The 18,540-nt window shown below is 41.3% G+C and overlaps 4 protein-coding genes across 10 annotated transcripts; 1 reads left to right on the top strand and 3 right to left on the bottom strand.

Annotated features, from left to right (window-relative positions):
* Positions 1-14: 14 nt before the first annotated feature.
* LOC121889245 (tripartite motif-containing protein 16-like) lies at positions 15-2,462 on the bottom strand. The gene has a single exon (XM_042401060.1). The coding sequence runs from the start codon at positions 2,001-2,003 to the stop codon at positions 504-506; it is 1,500 nt and encodes a 499-aa protein (XP_042256994.1). The 5' UTR covers positions 2,004-2,462; the 3' UTR covers positions 15-503.
* A 1,872-nt stretch (positions 2,463-4,334) lies between these two features.
* LOC121889244 (tripartite motif-containing protein 16-like) lies at positions 4,335-6,629 on the bottom strand. Its single transcript, XM_042401059.1, has one exon. The coding sequence runs from the start codon at positions 6,407-6,409 to the stop codon at positions 4,838-4,840; it is 1,572 nt and encodes a 523-aa protein (XP_042256993.1). The 5' UTR covers positions 6,410-6,629; the 3' UTR covers positions 4,335-4,837.
* A 2,438-nt stretch (positions 6,630-9,067) lies between these two features.
* Positions 9,068-15,143, bottom strand: LOC121889403 (tripartite motif-containing protein 16-like). Of its 4 annotated transcripts, XM_042401331.1 has the most exons (4): positions 14,401-15,143; positions 14,121-14,192; positions 13,748-13,778; positions 9,068-13,522 (listed from the first exon to the last, which is right to left on the bottom strand). In XM_042401331.1, exon 4 carries the CDS (start codon positions 12,587-12,589, stop codon positions 11,018-11,020), a length of 1,572 nt encoding a protein of 523 aa, XP_042257265.1. In that variant the 5' UTR covers positions 12,590-13,522; positions 13,748-13,778; positions 14,121-14,192; positions 14,401-15,143; the 3' UTR covers positions 9,068-11,017. The 4 variants fall into 4 exon arrangements, with proteins under 4 accessions (XP_042257265.1, XP_042257264.1, XP_042257266.1 ...); XM_042401330.1 differs by having other exon boundaries at positions 13,748-14,192; XM_042401332.1 differs by having other exon boundaries at positions 9,068-14,192; positions 14,401-14,505; positions 14,664-15,143.
* On the top strand, positions 15,138-18,484 carry homezb (homeobox and leucine zipper encoding b). 4 transcript variants are annotated; one of them, XM_042401336.1, is made up of 2 exons: positions 15,138-15,160; positions 16,809-18,484. In XM_042401336.1, the coding sequence occupies exon 2, from the start codon at positions 16,824-16,826 to the stop codon at positions 18,099-18,101; it is 1,278 nt and encodes a 425-aa protein (XP_042257270.1). In that variant the 5' UTR covers positions 15,138-15,160; positions 16,809-16,823; the 3' UTR covers positions 18,102-18,484. The 4 variants fall into 4 exon arrangements, with proteins under 4 accessions (XP_042257270.1, XP_042257268.1, XP_042257267.1 ...); XM_042401334.1 differs by lacking the exon at positions 15,138-15,160 and adding an exon at positions 15,202-15,395; XM_042401333.1 differs by lacking the exon at positions 15,138-15,160 and adding an exon at positions 15,411-15,523.
* Positions 18,485-18,540: the final 56 nt, after the last annotated feature.

Below are 18,540 nucleotides of genomic sequence, written 5' to 3'. Positions count from 1 at the left end.
TAATTTTACTGGCTTTATTTTTGATCTGATTATTCACAACATGCAAAAGACACATTTCTTTGTAGCCATTCTGACCTAATTAGACCATCTACTATTCTATGATACTGTACAATGTGAGAGCAATGACACATTCACCACCACTAGATGGAGACAAACACCTTGAACTAGCAGAAGTAGAAACATTACAGGAAAAACAGAATGACTTAGTTGAGTACATTAAAAGCAACCCGTAAAACAAAATAATCAACATTACTACAATGTAAAGACATTCAGCTGAAGATATTCTATTACCTATTGTGTATGATGTGTATTTTGTATACGCATGGGCTAATTACTGAGATATTTGCACTGATAGCACTATATATTCAAATGACAGCAACTTAACTAATCAATTACATTTATCATCCAGTGAAAGCAAGATACAGGCTATTATTGTAGATATTTGTAGCTATGCGCTTGTTGACATTTATAATGATTAGCAATGATTAATTGCATCCCACCCACTACTGCAGCTCACAAATCACCTCTGTGATGTACGGTTCACCAATAAATGCTCCACAGGAACAATTAGCATGGTGTGAGTACTGATACCTTCCCATACTGTACCCATTGATGGTCTTGTAGTAAACATTCCCACACAAGCACTTCCAATGCTGCTGGAGGCTAGTTTGGTCACTTTCCTTTCCCAGTTGGACAAAAGCGACCAGGTCACTGTTGTTGAGGCTCATCTTAATTGTGAGTATTTCTTCGCTCTGGTGCTGTCCACTTCTGCTGAAGAAGGACAGCGAGGATGCCGCTAAGTTCCAAAACACTTCAACTGTTTCAGGTCGTGGTGTGGACTCATCTACATTTTTGCCATGATATGTGATTGTTTGAGAGGAAATCCTGTACGGTGTTTGGGGCATTGATGCATCAGAACAATCATCATACTCTGTTGTGAGAAAGCTGAGCTGGTCTCCTTTGCAGCACAGTCCATAGACATTTCCATCCCTCAAGTTCTTTACAGACTGTTTGTCACATAATCCAATGGTCCAGTCACAGTCTTCAGAAAGATTGACCACCCACCTCTGAAAGTTGGGAACTGATTCGATACTACAGATTAGAAGAGTAGCAGAGCATTGTCCCATCCAACTATTGTAGAAAACCTTCCTTTGGTCTCTGGACAGTGACATGCCAGGGCCCAAAGTCTGTGGGTCAAAGATCAGGTCTGAACCAGTAGCAATGAGCTCCTGGTGGTGTTCAGGGTCAACCAGAGTCAACAAAGAACACCAGAACTGGTCTGCTTGCTTCATCATCTTTTCACCACCCTGTCTGATCTCCTCAACCAGTTTGTCACGATCGCTGCCAGGCTCCAACCCTTTTCTCAGATCTGCGGCCTTGGCCTTCTCCACATCCTGATGTACCTGAGAATACATCTGCAAGAATCTGAAGGAGTCCTTCTCTTTCTGTGCTGCCTGTATGCTGCTTTTGCTGGTTTTGATGGACACCATACGAGCAGAAACTGAACTCTGAACACTGGTCAAGGAAACGTCTCGCAGGTTAGTCACAGCCTCAATGAGACGCACACTACAGCGGCCCAGCTTCTCTCTTTCACTCTTCTCCCACTTTTCCAGACTCACGTTCTCATCATCAGTTTTCACCAGTAAGGCCTGCTGCTCAGCACCAAGCTTTTCCATGAGCTCTTTGTGGGCTGTGGAGAAGGTCTTCATGTTGTGCAGGCGGTGCTGGTCTTCAATGGCGCAGGAAACACACACACAGGTCATATCATCCAAGCAGTAGTACTCCAGGAGTTTTCCATGTTGGGGGCATTTAGTGGTCCCACATAAAGCCATAGGTTCAGTCAGAGGATGAGTTTGCAGTAACACAGGAGTGGTCAGGTGGATCTGGAGATGCTGGACGCACATGGAGATCTCGCACTTCATGCAGGTCTTTCGTGCCGGTTTCCTGTCCTCCTCTGTGCACATGTCACAAAAGACAACTTGTGGGTCCATATTGTCAGACATGTTTTCAAAAACCTGAGACTGCTTGATTTGTTTTTTCTTGAATACTATTTGGTGTTCAGTCCTTAGGATGCTCCTTGTTGGTCCCTGTTGACTCTGTTTTGGCAGAAAACTGAAACTGAAATCAGATTTGGCTAAATTTTGTTTGCTCAGTCATCTCTGGTCTCTCGGTCTGTGGTCTGATTGCTCTACTACAGCAGCACTGAAGAACTGTTTCGATTTCCTGAGAGCTTAGTCACTCTTGCACTCACATGCTGAACCAAACAGTCAGGGGGTGGAGTCAGAGAGATGTGAGTGCAGCCTCTTTGTTAGGTTTACTGTTAAGTTTCAAATTTCATCTCATGGGAATTTATTCATGACTTACCAACACATGTTGACGTTGCTCTTTGGGTGTGAAATACATTACATTTTAAGTAAAAGGCAGGCAAACCATGAAATCCAGGCAGTTATCAGCTCATGATAATCTAGCACAAAATCTTTTAATTTATTTATCATATTCATTTACACTTTCATTATTTATATTTAATCACATTTGCATCTTCAGATTTGGTCAACTGATCTTGAAAAATCTTGTTTTGCACCTGTTATCATTATGACTGAGATCACTGCACTGACAGAACTGTATATTAATTTTACTGCAACTTGGCACTGATCACTGACATTTATATTTACCCAAATGAAAGCAAGAAAAATATAATTCTGAGTTATATATAGATCACCAATAACTTCTAAACAAGAACAAGTGGCCTGGGAAGACTTCTGATAAAAGCACCCTCTGTGATTGTACCCATTGCTGGTCTCAGTGCAAACCCTCCCACATGAGCATTTCCATTGTTTCTGGCATTGTTGTTGAGCTCCAAATAAGCCTCCGCTTGACTTATTCGAGCTCTGTTGTGACTTTTTCCCTTCAAAGCAAACAAAAGGAGCTAAGTCCCAGCTGGTGGAACTGATACTAATTGTGCTAATTGTCCATGGCGTTGGCCTTCTCCACATCCCGATGCACCTGAGAATACATCTGCAGGAATCTGAAGGAGTCCTTCTTCTTCTGTGCAGCGTGCATGCTGTTCTTGCTGGTTTTGATGGACTGGTTTTGTATTTAAGCCATTACTAGCTGTTGTTACATGATCTGTCTTGTTTCATTTTATACTTTCACATTGCTGTGAAAATGATTATTTTTATCCAGTCAATAAAAATCATTACACATCTTCAACTTTACTGGCTTTATTTTTGATCTGATCATTCATAACATGCGAGAGACACACATTTCTTTGTTGCCATTCTGATTTAATTAGACCATGTACTACACTTCGATACCGAACATTGTGAGAGCAATGACACATTCATCACCACTAGATGGAGACAAACACCTTGAACTAGCAGAAGTAGAAACATTACAGGAAAAACAGAATGACTTAGTTGAGTACATTAAAAGCAACCCGCAAAACAAAATAATCAACATTACTACAATGTAAAGACATTCAGCTGAAGATATTCTATTACCTATTGTGTATGAAGTGTATTTTGTATACTCATGGGCTAATTACTGAGATATTTGCACTGATAGCACTATATATTCAAATGACAGCAACTTAACTAATCAATTACATTTATCATCCAGTGAAAGCAAGATACAGGCTATTATTGTAGATATTTGTAGCTACTTGACATTTATAATGATTAGCAATGATAATTTGGTTCCCACCCACTACTGCAGCTCACAAATCACCTCTGTGATGCATAGGTGGTCACCAATAAATGCTCTACAGGAACAATAAGCATGGTGTGAGTACTGGTATCTTCCCATAATGTACCCACTGATGGCCTTGTTGTAAACGTTCCCACACGAGCAATTCCAACGCTGCTGGAAGCTATTTTGGGCATTTTCCTTTCCCAGTTGGACAAATGGGACCAGATCACTGTTGTTGAGGCTCATCTTAATTGTGAGTATTTCTTCCCTCTGGTGCTGTCCACTTCTGCTGAAGAAGGACAGCGAGGACGCTGCTAAATTCCAAAACACTTCCACTGTTTCAGGTCATGCTATGGCCTCATCTCCATTTTTGCTATGATATGTGATTGTTTTAGAGGAAATCCTGCACTGTTTCTTTGTTTGGGGCATTAATGCATCAGAACAATCATCATACTCTGTTGCAAGAAAGCTAAGCTGGTCACCTTTGCAGCACAGTCCACAGATATTTCCATCCTTCAAATTCTTTGCAGACTGCTCTCTCGTCTGATTGCTCAACCACAGCAGCAGTGAAGAATAGTTTCGATTTCCTATGAGCTTATCCTCAAACTGCACTCATATATCAAACCAAACATCCAGGGGGTAGTCAGACAGGTGTGACTGTAGCCATTTTGTTAGGTTTACTGTTAAGTGTCAATTTCACCTCATGGGAACTTATTCATGATTCACTAACACATGTTGACATTGCTCTTTGGGTGTCGAATACATTACGTTTTAAGTAAAAGGCAGGCAAACTATGAAATCTAGGTAGTAATCAGCTCATGTTAATCTTGCATAAAAATTTTCTAAGTAATTTATCATTTCATTTACACTTTGATTATTTATATTTAATCACATTTACATCTTCAGATTTGCTCCACTCATCTTGAAAATTCTTTCTTTAAACTTGTTTTGCACCTGTTATCATTATTACTGAGGTCTTTGCACTGACAGCACTATATATTAATTTTACTGCAACTTAATTTAATTTTAATTTTGCAAGCAAGAAAAATCTAATTCTGGTAGTGATTCTTAGGCATGAAAATTAATATGATTAATAATATGTGAATGTAAATGTGGAGATGTGGGCTGTAGACAACAACATGCCAGCCCATTACAGAAGTTCACAAAGCACCTCTGTGGTGCGCAGGGCACCAATAAGTATTCCACAAGAACAGGTGGCTTGGGAAGACTTCTGATAAGTGCACCCTCCATAATTGTATCCATCTCTGGTCTCAGTGTAAACTCTCCCACATGAGCATTTCCATTGCTTCTGGCATTGTTGTTGAGCTCCAAATAAGCTTCCACTCGACTTATTTGAGCTCTCTTGTGACTTTTTCCCTTCAAAGCGAACAAAGGGAGCTAGGTCCCAGCTGGCGGAGTTGATTCTAATCGTGACTATTTTTATTCTCTGGTGCTGGCCGATCCTGCTGAAGAACGATAATGAGTTAGGAAAGCGCCATACCACTTCCACTTTTTGCGGTCGGGCCATTATCTTTGCCATATCTTCACCTGGAGGGTTGATTGGCTGAAGAGAAACCCTGCGTGTTTTCTCAAGTTTGGGCTTTTGCATGTTTTGCATTGGGCCAAATGCATCGATAACTTCATCATACTCTGTTGTGAGAAAGCTGAGATGGTTACCTTCTTTGCAGCACAGTCCATAGACGTCTCCATCTTTCAACTCCTTTGTATTATTTTTGTCACATAAACCAATGGTCCAGTCTTCGGAAAGGCTGATCACCCACCTCTGAAAGTTGGGAACAGACTGGGTACTCTTAAGGTGAAAGACGTGGGCAGAGTTTTGTCCCGGCCAATCACTGTAGAAAACCTTCCTCTGGTCTTTAGAAAGTGATATGTCAGGGCCCCAAGTCTGCGGGTCAAAGATCAAGTTTGAATCAGTAGCAATGAGCTCCTGGTGGTGTTCAGGGTCAACCAGAGTCAACAAAGAACACCAGAACTGGTCTGCTTGCTTCATCATCTTTTCACCACCCTGTCTGATCTCCTCAACCAGTTTGTCACGATCGCTGCCAGGCTCCAACCCTTTTCTCAGATCTGCGGCCTTGGCCTTCTCCACATCCTGATGCACCTGAGAATACATCTGCAAGAATCTGAAGGTGTCCTTCTCCTTCTGTGCTGCTTGCATGCTGCTCTTGCTGGTTTTGATGGACACCATTCGAGCAGAGACTGAACTCTGGACGCTGGTCAAGGTGACGCCACGCAGGATAGTCACAGCCTCAATGAGACGCACACTACAGCGGCCCAGCTTCTCTCTTTCACTCTTCTCCCACTTTTCTAGACTCACGTTCTCATCATCGGTTTTCACCAGTAAGGCCTGCTGCTCAGCATCAAGCTTTTCCATGAGCTCTTTGTGGGCTGTGGAGAAGGTCTTCATGTTGTGCACACGGTGCTGGTCTTCAATGGCGCAGGAAACACACACACAGGTCATATCATCCAAGCAGTAGTACTCCAGGAGTTTTCCATGTTGGGGGCATTTAGTGGTCCCACATAAAGCCATAGGTTCAGTCAGAGGATGAGTTTGTAGTAACACAGGAGTGGTCAGGTGGATCTGGAGATGCTGGACACACATGGAGATCTCGCACTTCATGCAGGTCTTTCGCGCTGGTTTCCTGTCCTCCTCTGTGCACATGTCGCAAAAGATAACTTGTGGGTCCGTACTGTCAGACATGTTTTCAAAAAACTGAGATTGCTTGATTTGATTTTTCTTGAATAATATTCAGTGTTGAGTCCTTAGGATGCTCCTTGTTGGTCTCTGGTTGACAGAAATTAAAAATGGTGTCACACCGACACTCTGGTGTCTCAGTCTGTGGTCTGATTGCTCTACAACGGCAGCACTAAAGAACAGTTTCGATTTTTCTGAGAGCTTATTCTCACACTGCAGTCACATGCCAAACCAAACATTCAGGGGGTGGAGTCAGACAGATGTGAGTGCAGCCTCTTTGTTAGGTTTACTGTTAAGTTTCAATCTCATCTCATGGGAATTTATTCATGACTTACCAAATCATGTTGATGTTCAGGTCATATCATCCAAGCAGTAGTACTCCAGGAGTTTGCCATGTTGGGGGCATTTAGTGGTCCCACATAAAGCCATAGGCTCATGCAGATGATGAGTTTGTAGTAACACAGGAGTGGTCACGTGGATCTGGAGGTGCTGGATGCACATGGAGACTTCCTGTCCTCCTTTGTGCACATGTCACAGAGGACAACTTGCCGCAACCCCTTTTGTAAATTGTCAAATATGTTTTCAGAGGCAATGACATCTTGGAAATTAATTTCTCTTGAGTTTGTGGAGGAAAAAATTATATTAGAACTGTTCTGTTGGAGAAATTACTATATTATTGTATTGATTGTATTGCATTAATCCAGTGTAGAAATGTGTTCAACTGATCAGTTTTGTCTTTTGACCCTTTTTATTGGCCTTTATATGTTATCACATTATTCTGTTCTAAGCTAAATGTCTCGCCAAGATGTCCCGCACCTTGTTTTTGTAGGCAACATGAATGTCTCGTCTGTTGGAGAAGAAGAAATAGAAAAGGTTATCTGAAGTGCATGATACATGGTGACCCTGATTCTAAGAAGTGATCATTGGAAAAGGGGGACTAAATGCAAGAACTGGAAGCTGTACAAGACAGTCTTGACACCATATATGGAATTCGTATTGATTATCTTGCAGGAAGCAGGTGTCTGCAGACAGAGAAGTGCAACTGCACACAAGGTGCTTGTTTTACGGTTGTGTTGGGCGGAGACTGAAAGAATAAAGTGTTTGCATGAGCTGTTCAAGGGGTTCCTCTTGCTGCAGAGCCTGGGGAGCCCGTATGCATACGCTTTAGTGATCTATTAAAGGCAGTTGGACTGCAAAAGAATACCGTGTCTCCGGTATTTAGTTACCTTTCTCACTTAAATAGACAAGCTGATATTTCAGCTGCAACAACAAGTTTCTGTTGAATAAACACCTCCAGGAGTTAACAAAAGATTGGCTGTGAAGTATAGGAAATGGCCTCAAATTAGCTGTTGACTGTCTGGTCCCTCAAGAGTTGATCTGGTATGATAGTATGATATCTTGAGCTGTAACACAGTGGTTCTCCTCAGGAGTATCATTTCTTGGGAAACACACTACAGTGTACTCTTCAACGGATCTTTGTACAATATTTACATATGTTTGCCAAATGCCCATAAAAAGCCTCCCCCTACTTCTTATGAGTCAAAATGAATGATAATCCACTGCAGGCAGGGGTGGACTTTACCATTAGGCAAAGTAGGCAGCTGCCTGGGGCCTGCACGTAAAAGGCTTGAGACATGTTTTCAAAAGCCTGAGATTGCTTGATTTGTTTTTTCTTGAATATTATTCGGTGTTGAGTCCTTAGGATGTTCCTTGTTGGTCCCTGGTTGACTCTGTTTTGGCAGAAAACTGAAAATGAAATAAGATTTTGCTGAATTTTGTTTGGTCACTCATCTCTGGTGTCTCAGTCTGTGGTCTGATTGCTCTACCACAGCAGTAATGAAGTACAGTTTCTATTTCTTGAGAGCTTGTTCCCACGCTGCAATCACATGCGAAACCAAACATTCAGGGGGTGGAGTCAGACATATGTGACTGCAGCCATTTTATTCTGTCTACTGTTAAGTTTCAATTTCATCTCATGGGAATTTATTCATGACTTACCAAAATGTGTTGACATTGCTCTTTGGGTGTGAAATACATTACATTTTAAGTAAAAGGCATGCAAACTATGAAATCTAGGTAGTAATCACTTCATGTTAATCTAGCAAAAAATCTTCTCATTAATTTATCATATTCATTTACACTTTATATTTAATTACATTTACATCTTCAGATTTGCTCCACTCATCATGAAAATTCTTCCTTTAAACTTGTTTTGCACCTGTTATCATTATTACTGAGGTCTTTGCATTGGCAGCACTATATATTAATTTTAATGCAACTTGGCACTGATCACTGACATTTATATTCACCCAATGAAAGCAAGAAAAATATAATTCTAGTAGTGACTCATAGGCATGAAAATAAATATAATTAATAATATGTGAATGTAAATGTGGAGATGTGGGCTGTAGACAAAAACATGCCTGTCAATTACAGAAGTTCACAAAGCACCTCTGATGTGCTGGGTACCAATAAGTCCTCCACAAGAACAGGTGGCCTGGGAAGACTTCTGGTAAAAGCAACCTCTGTGATTGTATCCATTGCTGGTCTCAGTGTAAACCCTCCCACACAAGCATTTCCATTGCTTCTGGGATTGTTGTTGAGCTCCAAATAAGCCTCCGCTTGACTTATTTGAGCTCTGTTGTGACTTTTTCCCTTCAAAGCAAACAAAAGGAGCTAAGTCCCAGCTGGTGGAACTGATACTAATTGTGCTAATTGTCCATGGCGTTGGCCTTCTCCACATCCCGATGCACCTGAGAATACATCTGCAGGAATCTGAAGGAGTCCTTCTTCTTCTGTGCAGCGTGCATGCTGTTCTTGCTGGTTTTGATGGACTGGTTTTGTATTTAAGCCATTACTAGCTGTTGTTACATGATCTGTCTTGTTTCATTTTATACTTTCACATTGCTGTGAAAATGATTATTTTTATCCAGTCAATAAAAATCATTACACATCTTCAACTTTACTAGCTTTATTTTTGATCTGATCATTCATAACATGCGAGAGACACACATTTCTTTGTTGCCATTCTGATTTAATTAGACCATGTACTACACTTCGATACCGAACATTGTGAGAGCAATGACACATTCATCACCACTAGATGGAGACAAACACCTTGAACTAGCAGAAGTAGAAACATTACAGGAAAAACAGAATGACTTAGTTGAGTACATTAAAAGCAACCTGCAAAACAAAATAATCAACATTACAACAATGTAAAGACATTCAGCTGAAGATATTCTATTACCTATTGTGTATGATGTGTATTTTGTATACGCATGGGCTAATTACTGAGATATTTGCACCGATAGCACTATATATTCAAATGACAGAAACTTAACTAATCAATTACATTTATCATCCAGTGAAAGCAAGATACAGGCTATTATTGTAGATATTTGTAGCTACTTGACATTTATAATGATTAGCAATGATAATTTGGTTCCCACCCACTACTGCAGCTCACAAATCACCTCTGTGATGCATAGGTCACCAATAAATGCTCCACAGGAACAATTAGCATGGTGTGAGTACTGGTATCTTCCCATAATGTACCCACTGATGGCCTTGTTGTAAATGTTCCCACACGAGCAATTCCAACGCTGCTGGAAGCTATTTTGGGCATTTTCCTTTCCCAGTTGGACAAATGGGACCAGGTCACTGTTGTTGAGGCTCATAATTGTGAGTATTTCTTCCCTCTGGTGCTGTCCACTTCTGCTGAAGAAGGACAGCGAGGATGCCGCTAAATTCCAAAACACTTCAACTGTTTCAGGTCATGCTATGGCCTCATCTCCATTTTTGCTATGATATGTGATTGTTTTAGAGGAAATCCTGCACTGTTTCTTTGTTTGGGGCATTAATGCATCAGAACAATCATCATACTCTGTTGCAAGAAAGCTAAGCTGGTCACCTTTGCAGCACAGTCCACAGATATTTCCATCCTCCAAATTCTTTGCAGACTGCTCTCTCGTCTGATTGCTCAACCACAGCAGCAGTGAAGAACAGTTTCGATTTCCTATGAGCTTATCCTCAAACTGCACTCACATGTCAAACCAAACATCCAGGGGGTAGAGTCAGACAGGTGTGACTGCAGCCATTTTGTTAGGTTTACTGTTAAGTGTCAATTTCACCTCATGGGAACTTATTCATGATTCACTAACACGTTGACATTGCTCTTTGGGTGTGAAATACATTACGTTTTAAGTAAAAGGCAGGCAAACTATGAAATCTAGGTAGTAATCAGCTCATGTTAGTCTTGCATAAAAATTTTCTAAGTAATTTATCATTTCATTTACACTTTGATTATTTATATTTAATCACATTTACATCTTCAGATTTGCTCCACTCATCTTGAAAATTCTTTCTTTAAATTTGTTTTGCACCTGTTATCATTATTACTGAGGTCTTTGCACTGACAGCACTATATATTAATTTTACTGCAACTTAATTTAATTTTAATTTAATTTTAATTTAATTTTAATTTAATTTTAATTTTGCAAGCAAGAAAAATCTAATTCTGGTAGTGATTCTTAGGCATGAAAATTAATATGATTAATAATATGTGAATGTAAATGTGGAGATGTGGGCTGTAGACAACAACATGCCAGCCCATTACAGAAGTTCACAAAGCACCTCTGTGGTGCGCAGGGCACCAATAAGTATTCCACAAGAACAGGTGGCTTGGGAAGACTTCTGATAAATGCGCCCTCCATAATTGTATCCATTGCTGGTCTCAGTGTAAACCTTCCCACATGAGCATTTCCATTGCTTCTGGCATTGTTGTTGAGCTCCAAATAAGCTTCCACTGGACTTATTTGAGCTCTCTTGTGACTTTTTCCCTTCAAAGCGAACAAAAGGAGCTAGGTCCCAGCTGGCGGAGTTGATTCTAATCGTGACTATTTTTATTCTCTGGTGCTGGCCGATCCTGCTGAAGAACGATAATGAGTTAGGAAAGCGCCATACCACTTCCACTTTTTGCGGTCGGGCCATTATCTTTGCCATATCTTCACCTGGAGGGTTGATTGGCTGAAGAGAAACCCTGCGTGTTTTCTCAAGTTTGGGCTTTTGCATGTTTTGCATTGGGCCAAATGCATCGATAACTTCATCATACTCTGTTGTGAGAAAGCTGAGATGGTTACCTTCTTTGCAGCACAGTCCATAGACGTCTCCATCTTTCAACTCCTTTGTATTATTTTTGTCACATAAACCAATGGTCCAGTCTTCGGAAAGGCTGATCACCCACCTCTGAAAGTTGGGAACAGACTGGGTACTCTTAAGGTGAAAGACGTGGGCAGAGTTTTGTCCCGGCCAATCACTGTAGAAAACCTTCCTCTGGTCTTTAGAAAGTGATATGTCAGGGCCCCAAGTCTGCGGGTCAAAGATCAAGTTTGAATCAGTAGCAATGAGCTCCTGGTGGTGTTCAGGGTCAACCAGAGTCAACAAAGAACACCAGAACTGGTCTGCTTGCTTCATCATCTTTTCACCACCCTGTCTGATCTCCTCAACCAGTTTGTCACGATCGCTGCCAGGCTCCAACCCTTTTCTCAGATCTGCGGCCTTGGCCTTCTCCACATCCTGATGCACCTGAGAATACATCTGCAAGAATCTGAAGGTGTCCTTCTCCTTCTGTGCTGCTTGCATGCTGCTCTTGCTGGTTTTGATGGACACCATTCGAGCAGAGACTGAACTCTGGACGCTGGTCAAGGTGACGCCACGCAGGATAGTCACAGCCTCAATGAGACGCACACTACAGTGGCCCAGCTTCTCTCTTTCACTCTTCTCCCACTTTTCTAGACTCACGTTCTCATCATCGGTTTTCACCAGTAAGGCCTGCTGCTCAGCATCAAGCTTTTCCATGAGCTCTTTGTGGGCTGTGGAGAAGGTCTTCATGTTGTGCACGCGGTGCTGGTCTTCAATGGCGCAGGAAACACACACACAGGTCATATCATCCAAGCAGTAGTACTCCAGGAGTTTTCCATGTTGGGGGCATTTAGTGGTCCCACATAAAGCCATAGGTTCAGTCAGAGGATGAGTTTGTAGTAACACAGGAGTCGTCAGGTGGATCTGGAGATGCTGGACGCACATGGAGATCTCACATTTCATGCAGGTCTTTCGCGCTGGTTTCCTGTCCTCCTCTGTGCACATGTCGCAAAAGATAACTTGTGGGTCTGTACTGTCTGACATGTTTTCAAAAACCTGAGACTGCTTGATTTGTTTTTTCTTAAATACTATTCAATGATGAGTCCTTAGGATGCTACTTGTCGGTCTCTGATTGACAGAAATGAAAAATGAAATCAGATTTTGCCGAATTTTGTTTGTTCACTAGTCTCTGGTGTCTCAGTCTGTGGTCTGATTTCTCAACCACAGCAGCACTGAAGAACAGTTTCGATTTCCTGAGAGCTTATTCTTACACCGCAGTCACATGCCAGACCAAACATTCAGGGGGTGGAGTCAGACAGATGTGAGTGCAGCCTTTTTGTTATGTTTACTGTTAAGTTTCAAATTTCATCTCATGGGAATTTATTCATGACTTACCAAAATATGTTGATGTTGCTGTTTGAGTGTGAAATACATTACATTGGAAGTAAAAGGCAGGCAAACTATGAAATCCAGGTAGTAATCCGCTCATGTTAATCTAGCACAAACTTTTAATTAATTTATCATATTCATTTACACTTTATTTGTTTTTAATCACATTTGAATCTTCAGATTTTGTCCACTCATCTTGAAAAATCTGCTTTTAAACTTGTTTTGCACCTATTATCATTATGACTGAGATCTTTGCACTGACAGCACTATATATTCATTTTACTGCAACTTGGCACTGATCACTGACATTTATATTCACCCAATAATTATTCTTAGGCATGAAAATAGGCAAGAAACACACACATAGGTCATGTCATCCAAACAGTAGTACTCCAGAGTTTGCCATGTTGGGGGCATTTAGTGGTTTGTAGTAACACAGGAGAGGTCAGGTGGATCTGGAGGTGCTGGATGCACATGGAGACTTCCTGTCCTCCTTTGTGCACATGTCACAGAGGACAACTTGCCACAAGTCCTTTTGTAAATTGTCAGAGATGTTTTCAGAAGCAAGGAGATCTTGGAAATTAATTTCTATTGATTTTGTGGAGGAAAAAATGACATTAGAACTGTTCTGTTGGAGAAATTACTATATTATTGTATTAATTGTATTGCATTAATCCAGTGTAGAAATGTGTTCAACTGATCAGGTTTGTCTTTCAAGAACATGATGCACTTTAGACCCTTTTAATTGACCTTTATATGTTGTAATCACATTACTCTGTTTTATGCAAAATGTCTCGCCAAGATGTCCCGCACCTTGTTTGTGTAGGCAACATGAATGTCTCGTCTGTTGGAGAAGAAGAAATAGAAAAGGTTATCTGAAGTGCGTGATACATGGTGACCCTGATTATAAGAAGTGATCATTGGAAAAGGGGGACTAAATGCAAGAACTGTACAAGACACCATGTATGGAATTCTTATTGATTATCTTGCAGGAAGCAGGTGTCTGCAGACAGAGAAGTGTGACTGCACATGAGGTGCTTGTGTTGATGGTTGTGTTGGGCGGAGACTGAAAGAATAAAGTGTTTGCGTGAGCTGTTCAAGGGGCTCCTCCGGGTGCAGAGCCTGGGGAGCCCGTATGCATACGCTTTAGCGATCTATTAAAGGTAGTTGGACTGCAAAAGAATACCGTGTCTCTGGTAATTAGTTGCCTTTCTCACTTAACTAGACGAGCAGGTATTTCAGCTGCAACAACAAGTTTCTGTTGAACAAACAGAAAAAAAACAGTTAGAATTAAAGGCTACATCGGCTCTCAGCCTCAGAGGAAAGAAGAGCTGAGTGGTTAAATTTGTGCAGTTCCCACAAGTGCTCCATCAGTCAGTAAACAGACAAATAGTTGTTACGTTAAGTAGAGAAATTACACAGTTATACATCTGACATAAAAAGATACAAACAAAACAAAAACTAACCACTGTGAAAAGTCCTGCTCCAGTCTTGGTTGCGGAGGTGGTCCAAATTTATCGGGTTATTTTGCCAGGTGTTCCAAGATCAGACTCTGGGTCGAACATGTAGGACTGATACATATATAAATATGGATGTCATGACAGCTCCCCAAAAGTGAAGCCAAAATATCTTGATTCCCTCCCTGGTGGCTGACTGCAGTATAGGTTACAAATCCTGCCCCCTCCATGTTAGCAAAAGGGACATGAGCCAAACTAAAAAAACATAGTACACGTCAAATGAATTTTTCCCGAAGATGGTTTCTGTCATTTCAGCTGCCGCCCGACTCTACTGCGTAGACTCCATGGATGTATTATGAGACCTGGATAGGGTGCCGCCACTCTGCCATGCAGCCAATTTTTCCCAGTGGTCACTCGTGGTATTGCTGAACTCTGGTTATGATACTGGGCGTGACATTTCCGACATGCTCTAAGCAGCTAGCCAATCAAAACAGAGTGGGCTTTTCCGAAGGGGGCCAAGGAGCTAAAGAGTGGTTGTATCCATGAATTGTACCGCTGTAACTAGGAGCTTTCTGACCATAAAAACATGCTAATGTGTCTAAATAGACCACGATAATGAAAATATCAAACTGAGAAAAGGGCATAATATGACCCCTTTAATAGTTTTTCTGAAGAAAAAAAGTTTTGAGACATTTCCCAGTTAGAGAGAGGGTGAAAATAAAGAGTTTGCTTGGGGCCCCCAAATCACTAAATCCGGTCCTGACTACAGGTATCTTAATTACAGATATAATGCTTGTCTTTTTTTAGCAGCTGTTTTAAATTGATTGAACTTTTGTAGTTTGTGGAGCTGTTTACTGCTTTATAGCTACAATAGGTGTATTTAATAAACTAGCAGCTGGGGGTTAATTTTATCATTTCGTCATATTTTATTCTGAGTTTGTGCAGCCTAAATAATCTGATAAAGTTTACGTGGACATTTCATGGATAACCCATGAAGGAAAAGAGTAAGTTGCTGAGCAAACAAACTGTTTTCAGGGAGTGTTAATTGATCTTGATCCACACCACGGGGCGGTTTTTATGGACGGATAAAGCAGAAAAAAATCCCGTCACATTACAAGTTATTGTTTGTGAGGTAAGAGACCATGCACCTGAACTGAACCGGGGAAAAGATTAATACTTATAAGTGGAAAAAATTTAATTAGCCTGGCAAGTTCACGCAGTATTGTACTACAGTTGTTTCGCCGGGCTAACCTGCCCGGTGCATTGTGAGCAGTGAAGAGGTTAGCTTAATGCTAGGCTACTAGCGAAGCTAACATTTAGCGGTTAAACTAACGTTAACGCGAACAAACCGACCCTGATGCCGGGACGAGTGGCTTTCAGCTCAATCAATAAATAATGATTATCGATGATTTATAACGTTATTGTTGGTACTGTTACCGTAGACTAACATTAGCCTATCCCGGTTAGTCACGTTAGGTCTGCAATGTAAAGAAATTACATAATTTAGCATTAAAGTTGGAGTAGGCGCTAATTAAGCTACATTTTTAGTATCGTTACTTATGAAAAACATCTGAAACCCAGTTTAGCCTCCCAGTCGAATGAAAACAACCCAATTTCCTGCTTGCAACAACTTGGATATCGGATTATTTTGGGCAAGGCAAGTTTATTTATAATGCACATTTCACCAACAAGGCAATTCAAAGTGCTTTACATGAAACATCAAAAGCATTGAGACAAGATGCAAATAAAACGCATTTAAAATAGCCATTTAAGTAGAATAGAAAATAAAAATAAGCTAAAATAAAATAAGACAGATAAAATACAAGAATAAAAGTTACAGTGCCGTGAAAGATGTTAATCAAAAGCCTCAATTTTGATTTATCAAAAGGCAGCAGCAAGCAGAAAAGTCTTCATCCTTGATTTAAGAGAACTGAGAGTTGTAGCAGACCTGCAGGTCTCTGGGAATTTGTTCCAGATATGGTTTAGTTTTGACTCTGAGGACAGAAAGCAGACCTGCCCCAGATGACCTTAGAGGTCTGGATGAAAACAGAGTGAGTCAGGGTGAAAACTATGATGCTGAAGTTAGCATCATAGTTTTCTCCTTAAGGGAAAAGTTTAGGGAAAGTTAAGGGAAACATAAATTGTGATGTTTAGCGTGCTCTCGGAAGGTAACTTCAGCTTCGTGAAAACTGGTGTGTTAATGTCAGCCTGCTGTCTGGGTTGAGATGTTGTATTTATCACTCATCATAGGTGCAAAGGACAAAACGTTAGATCCTTGTTTTTCTTCTGCTTATATTATTCTGTCACATACAGTTTGATGAGACTGATTTAGAATAACTGGCAGGTTGGTTTCATGTTCATGTACTTAAACACTTTATAAAGAGATTAAGCCTTTTCTGTTTATCTTCTCTTTGCAGGAGTCATTACTGCAGATGACAAAGATGAGGCAAACGGCTAACGGAGAGCTCAGACAAAAGACTCCTGACGCTCATGGAGAGACTCCCACAATATCAGAAATGAACTTTGCGCCTGCGGCTTTCAACCTGAACCAGAGCAGTGCTGTTTGTCTCCCCCTGGTCTCTGAGAGTCGAAGGCTTATATGGGTGAACTCAAACCAGATCAACCTACAGCTGGACGGTGCAGCAGAGCTGGACAAAGCCTTCGACAGGTTTCCATACCTGACACAGAAACAGACAGCAGAGCTGGCGCAGCGCTGCTCCCTGCACCCAGACCAGGTGAAGGTGTGGTTCATGCTTCAAAGGCTCCGCTACGGCATCAGCTGGGACTATAAAGACATCCGCGAGGTCCGGGCAAAGTTCAAAAGAAGGAAGGAAGAGCAGCAAGAGGTAGATGAGGATAGAAGAGAGAAGGAGAAACAGGAGACAGAGATGAAAGAGTCTGGTGGGAATAAGGCAGGAGATGTTAGGGAGGAAGACGTGTGCGCTAATGAGCGAGAAATGAAGCAACAACTGAAGAGAGAGAAGGACAGAAAGGTAGAAAAAGTAGAGGAAGACAAAAAGAATACGCAGAAAAAGCGAAAAAAGATGACGGTGACAGACAACATGGGAAAAAAGGGAACAAAGCAACAAGAGGAGGGAGCAGGAGGAGTAGAAATAATAAATGTTAGTGTGACCCCTGCCAACAGCGGCTTTGAGGGGAAACCAGAAATGGAAGCTCGGCCGGGCGGAGAACTGCACGCAGAGTCAACAAATTACGACTTTGCCGTCACTGATGTTGTCAAACTGAAGCACATAATAAACAATAACCAATCACCCAGAGGATCCACCCACAGCCCGGACATCCCCAAAAAGCAGAAGGTCTCTAAAGAACCATATACACTCCCCACTCCTCGGATCCGCTGGCGAACAAAAACACAGACTCAGCTGGTGATGATGAAGGAGGCTTTCTCGCACTGCCAGTATCCAGACAGCGAGCACTACGACTTGCTGGCAACAAGGATTGGCGTCCCCCGCTACGTGTTGGTTCAGTGGTTTGGCGACATGCGCTATTACATCAAAAGAGGAAAGCCGGGCTGGCTGAACGAGGAGCAGCACAGTAAGGCGTTGGCCAACATCAAGTACCGGCAATTCCTGAAAGCGCTGGCAAAGGAGCAGTCGAGTGAGGGTGAGCAAAAAGCAACCATGAAGATGAAGCTGGAGGGTGGCAAAAGCTACGGTGACGGCGAAATGATGCAGGTGCCTTCAGAGTAGAAATGATGTCACAGCTTCTGTACCAAAAATCCCACAAAAGGGAACAAAGATGAATCATCTCCTAACATTCGGAAACATGTATCAGACACAGTTTTATGATTTATAATTTGTGCATTATTGGTGAATTAGGTCAAGCTGTTTGTTATGCAGTTCTTCTTGTGAATTTGCATGTTCTGTCAAACAGAAAGTGTTGTTGTTGTAGTGTTATTGTGATTATTTAATATGTTTACATGACCGTGCAGTATTTTCTGAACATACTCATTTGCAATCCAGAATAATTTTTAATCATTTTTGCACACAGTTACATAAAAGAGGGACAACTGTGCTGTGCAGACTTTTTTTTTGTTATTCAAGTAAAACACTTTCATTGCTTTGTTGTTTAACCTTGGCTCTTCCTGTGATTCTTTTAGACATATTTACACACATAAAAGCATTCGTA

The sequence above is a fragment of the Thunnus maccoyii genome, chromosome 22, assembly GCF_910596095.1.
Source record: "Thunnus maccoyii chromosome 22, fThuMac1.1, whole genome shotgun sequence".
Classification (NCBI taxonomy): Eukaryota; Metazoa; Chordata; class Actinopteri; order Scombriformes; family Scombridae; genus Thunnus; species Thunnus maccoyii.
The sequence above is the reverse complement of the archived record's forward strand: the minus strand, read 5'-3'. Positions and strand labels throughout refer to the sequence as shown.